The sequence below is a fragment of the Gastrolobium bilobum genome, unplaced genomic scaffold, assembly GCF_033153095.1.
Source record: "Gastrolobium bilobum isolate Gb01-03AN ecotype WA unplaced genomic scaffold, APGP_CSIRO_Gbil_v1 utg6195, whole genome shotgun sequence".
Classification (NCBI taxonomy): domain Eukaryota; kingdom Viridiplantae; phylum Streptophyta; class Magnoliopsida; order Fabales; family Fabaceae; genus Gastrolobium; species Gastrolobium bilobum.
Genome location: NW_026898878.1, coordinates 3,621 through 8,140, shown reverse-complemented (window position 1 = coordinate 8,140; position 4,520 = coordinate 3,621). Strand labels below are relative to the sequence as shown.

General features: G+C 37.5%; 1 protein-coding gene across 1 annotated transcript; it reads left to right on the top strand.

The window, feature by feature from the left end:
* Window positions 1–362: 362 nt before the first annotated feature.
* Window positions 363–1,862, top strand: LOC133284958 (uncharacterized). Its single transcript, XM_061482099.1, has one exon. It carries the CDS (start codon window positions 363–365, stop codon window positions 1,860–1,862), a length of 1,500 nt encoding a protein of 499 aa, XP_061338083.1.
* Window positions 1,863–4,520: the final 2,658 nt, after the last annotated feature.

Here is a 4,520-nt window from a genome sequence, read left to right as displayed (position 1 = left end):
TCTCTCACACCACCGTCCAGCCAAGATCGCCGACCACAGCCCCCTCATCCCCATCGTCAGAAAACCCAGCCACCTTCAGCCTTCGCCGGAAACACCATCACCAATCTCCCTTACCCATATTCATCCACCGAGAACCACCTCCCTCCTTATTCTTAAATTTTTATTTTTCTTTCACAAAACCCACCCACAAACCGAGCCACAGCCCACATCCCATTTAATTTTATTTATTTATTTTATTTTAATTTTAATTTTTAATTTTTAATTTTTTTATCTTTTATTTTATTTTTATTTTATTTTTTATTTTATTTTTTTCTTCTTTTTTTTATTAATTATTTTTTTTTATTGTTTGATTTCTCTCTTTTATGCGAGGTAAAGTTAAGTGTGAATCTTTACAGTTTGATCCAGAAATCGAGAAGACTGCTAAGAGGAATCAGAAGCAAGCCAGAACAAAGAAGATAGAGGAATCCTCGAGTTCAGTGCCTAAAACCGAACCCGAGATGGCCGCCAATAGTCAACCACCTCCTGCGAAGGAATTGATGGAGTCAATCTTGGCTCCAATGTTTACAAGGCCAAATTCAAGCATCATCCGACCACCAATCAATGCCAATAATTTTGACATTCAGCCAGCACTGATAAACTTGGTTGAGAAAAATTCATTTGGCGGAGAAGACTATGAAGACCCCAATGATTTTATGGACAGATTTCTGAGAATCTGTGATACAACCAAGCATAATGGGGTGTCCGATGATGCAATTAGACTCAGACTATTTCCTTTTGTTGTAACAGGGAAAACTCTGAGATGGTTGGATAGACAAGACCCCAACAGCATCACAACTTGGGATGATTTGGCTGCTAAATTCTTTGCAGAGCACTTCTCTAGGGAGAAATACAACAAATTGGTGAATGAGATCACCAACTTTACTCAACATCTGGGAGAAACTTTATGTGCAACTTGGACCAGGTTCCAAGAATTGATCAGGAAGTGTCCCCAGTACGACTTGCCGGACGGAAAGAAGGCCAGAGTTTTCTATAACGGAATGACGCCGGAATCCAGGATGGTAGTCAATGGTGCAGCCGGTGGGACAATAGCAAAGAAGACAGCAGCTGAAACTTTAGAGCTGATCGACTTCATGGCAAGGGCTGATAACGCATCAATACCAGTTCAACCAGTGCAACCAAGAAGGGGAATCCTGCATTTGGAAAACAATGATGCATCACTTGCAGAACAAAAGATCTTATCTCAACAGATTGCAAGTCTGAATGCCAAGTTGGATAAGTTGCACTTCTCTACAGCTCACGTTGACTCGGTCAACTGTGAGTACTGCCGAGGTGAGCATGATACTAACGTTTGCCCAACATTTGTAGGAACATATGCTTTACAATTCAATGGAATCTGGTACGAACCAAAACCACAGCAGAATTATGAAAGAAACCAGAACAGTGCTCCAGGGAACAACTTCCAAAGGAGAGTGCAAGGAACAGGTTTGGATTACAAATCCAACAACTATATACAACCTCCACCAGTCCCACAAACTCCAATATCTGAACTGGAGAGAGCACTGATACAGTTGACGAAAAATACTGACACATTTATGGAAGAGACCAGGACTCATCATAAAAATCAAGATACTTCAATCAGAAATCTAGAAACACAAATTGGGCAGTTGTCAAGACAATTAGCTGAGAGAAGTCCTGGAACATTCCCTAGTGACACTATAATCAACCCAAGGGAGCACTGCAATGCCATCACTACTAAAAGCGAAGATCTAGAAAAAGTGGAAGCTTCTACAAGGAAGAATGAGCACACTCAAGAAGACAAGGAAGAAGCAAATGAGCAATCTTCTGCAGTTCAAAAGAAGTAATGGGATTTCTCACGTTTTGAGAAACCTCCATATCCCATGGGGAGCAAGCAACATGAGCAAAGGAAGCAAATGTCTAAATTTTTAGATATTTTTAAGAAATTACAAATTAACATTCCTTTTGCAGAAGCTCTGGAGAAAAAGCCTTTGTATGCACAGTTCCTGAAGGAGACATTGTCTAAGAAGCGAAAGCTCACAGAGGACGAACCTGTCACGCTAACAGAGGAGTGCAGTGCAATCCTACAGAAAAACATGCCTCCAAAGTTGAAGGATCCAGGGAGCTTCAGTATTCCGTGCACCATCGGCAAGACGACTATAGAGAAAGTCTTATGCGATCTTGGTGCTAGCATAAATGTGATGCCCCTCACCTTGATGAAGAGGCTGGGAATTGATGAAGTCAAGCCAACGAGGATGAATGTTCAACTGGCCGACCGTTCAACAAAGCAAGCACATGGTATTGTGGAAGATGTGCTCGTCAAGGTAAACAAATTTCTAATTCCTGTTGATTTTGTTATTCTTGACATTGATGAAGATGCCAGTGTGCCTATGATCTTCGGGAGGCCATTCCTAGCAACCTCAGGAGCATTAATCGATGTACCTAAGGGTGACTTGATAATGCGCGTAGATGGAGAGCAAGCAATATTCAAGGTACTTATAAATGAAGCTCTATTGCCTGCATCTCAACCTAAAAACCAAGTTAACTACATTGCGAAGCAAAAGGTTGAGAAAGGGAACAAGAAAGAAGTCCATCAGGGCATGAGGAAAGCAAGCCAAAGGTTAAGATGGAAAAGCCCAAGAGCAAGGAAGAACATGTGAAACCTAAGCTTAAAGTTTCTGAGAAACCTCCTCCTCACCCACGTGCATATGATCCTGAAAAGACACAATATTGGATCAAGAAGACTAGATCATCAATGCTAGCATGCTTTCAACCACCATAATCACAGGGGGTACGTCAGGCTCGTGACATTAAACAAGCGCTAATTGGGAGGCAACCCAATAGTCATTTTTCTATTTTATTCAATTTATCTTTAATGTTTTCTTTTTGCTGTTTTTAGATTATGGTTTGATTATATCCCCTTTTACATGCTGAGTAATGATTATTCTGTTTGATGTTTAACAAGTGTGTGAGTGTTCCACCTGCGCAGAATTAGCTTTACTCGACTAGTTTAGTTGTTGCTGAGGACAACAACGTTCTAAATCTGGAAATTGGTCACATGCTGTATGCGAGACTTGCTAACTGCGGAACTACACAACAGAGAGGACATCTAACATAAATTATTTTTCTGAAAAAGGGGAGATATTTTAACCTTTAATTTTTTTATTTTAGTTTGCTTTTTGCTGTTTTCAATTAATTTGATTCAATTTTTCAGATTTTTAGAAGAAAAAAAATTAATTAAAAAAACCCAAAAATAGTGAATTCCTGAACAAGCGTTCCTAGATTTTACAAAGCTTACTCAGTGATTAAATAGATTGAATTATAAGAAGCATGATAACTATGGAGCATTTAATTATTTTTATAATATGAGGATGATTACTGCTCATTTGTATGACTGTTTTGGTGAAAATTCTTAGATAATGCTTGATGTGAAATTTTGAAATTAGATTCTAGTTTGAATTATAACTGTGAGGATTTGAGCCTAAACAAAAATATTTTTTTCAGAGAGGCCTCACTGTAGTAGTTTTCTAGAACTTGAACTGTTTCTCTGGCTTGCATGCATTACTGACATGATAAAGGCATGTTTATTCTTGTTATCTTAGAGCCAAATAGCCTACCTAAAAGAATTTTCCATTGTTAGCCCTTTTGAGCCTTAGACCAATTTATTCAAAAACCTAATGAAAGTTACTTAACCATGTTCCCATTGACACACCTTGAAAGAGATTGAAATGCTGATCAAAGAAAAAGTCAAGGTACTTCTCAAAAGAAAAGTTAAGTAAGTTGAAAAAGGAAACAGAAAAATGGTCTGCAAAAATGCAGTTCAAAAGAGAAAAGAAAGAAAACATCTGCAAACAAGGAAAGAAAAGAAAAAGGTAGTGAAAAAGGGAATAAGAATACCGAAATGATGAAAAGTGGCAGAATAAAAAAACTGAGAAGAAAGTATTATCAAAAATCTCAGTATTTCAGTCTCTCAAATTAATCAGCCTCTGTCAAAAAGATTCTTACCCCCAAACCAGGCTAAGTTATAACCTACCAAAGACCTTTTGATCAGTTTATGCATGTCAAATGGGTTCCTCAATCTTAGGAATTTGAGGATATGTTCAAGCTTATGGAATTACTGCTACACTGATGGAATAAGTGTGAACCCCTCAAACACTAGAGTGATGAGAGTTATATATTTATCTAGTGAGGAACATTCAAGTTATGATCTAAATTTCTTGATAAAACCGAAAAGCATTGTTTGAAGTTTTTAAAAGAAAGTTATACATGCATAGCAGTCTAATCTCTTAAGATAATTGTGTTTCATGTTTTCTCTCCACAGAATTCATCCTTGTTTATATTTTGATCTAGTACATTGCTGAGGACAACAACGTTTAAATCTGGGAATTGTTTGATGAGTCTCCAATTTACTATGTATTAAGGGTCAATATGAGTGTGAAATTGATTTAAAAGTAATTAAAAAGTATGAGAATTATTTATTAAATTGTTATTTTATTCTCAATAAT

What these genes read in the sequence shown, in the direction of transcription:
- LOC133284958 (XM_061482099.1), top strand. Translation starts at nt 363, where the DNA reads ATGCGAGGTAAAGTTAAGTGTGAATCTTTACAGTTTGATCCAGAAATC.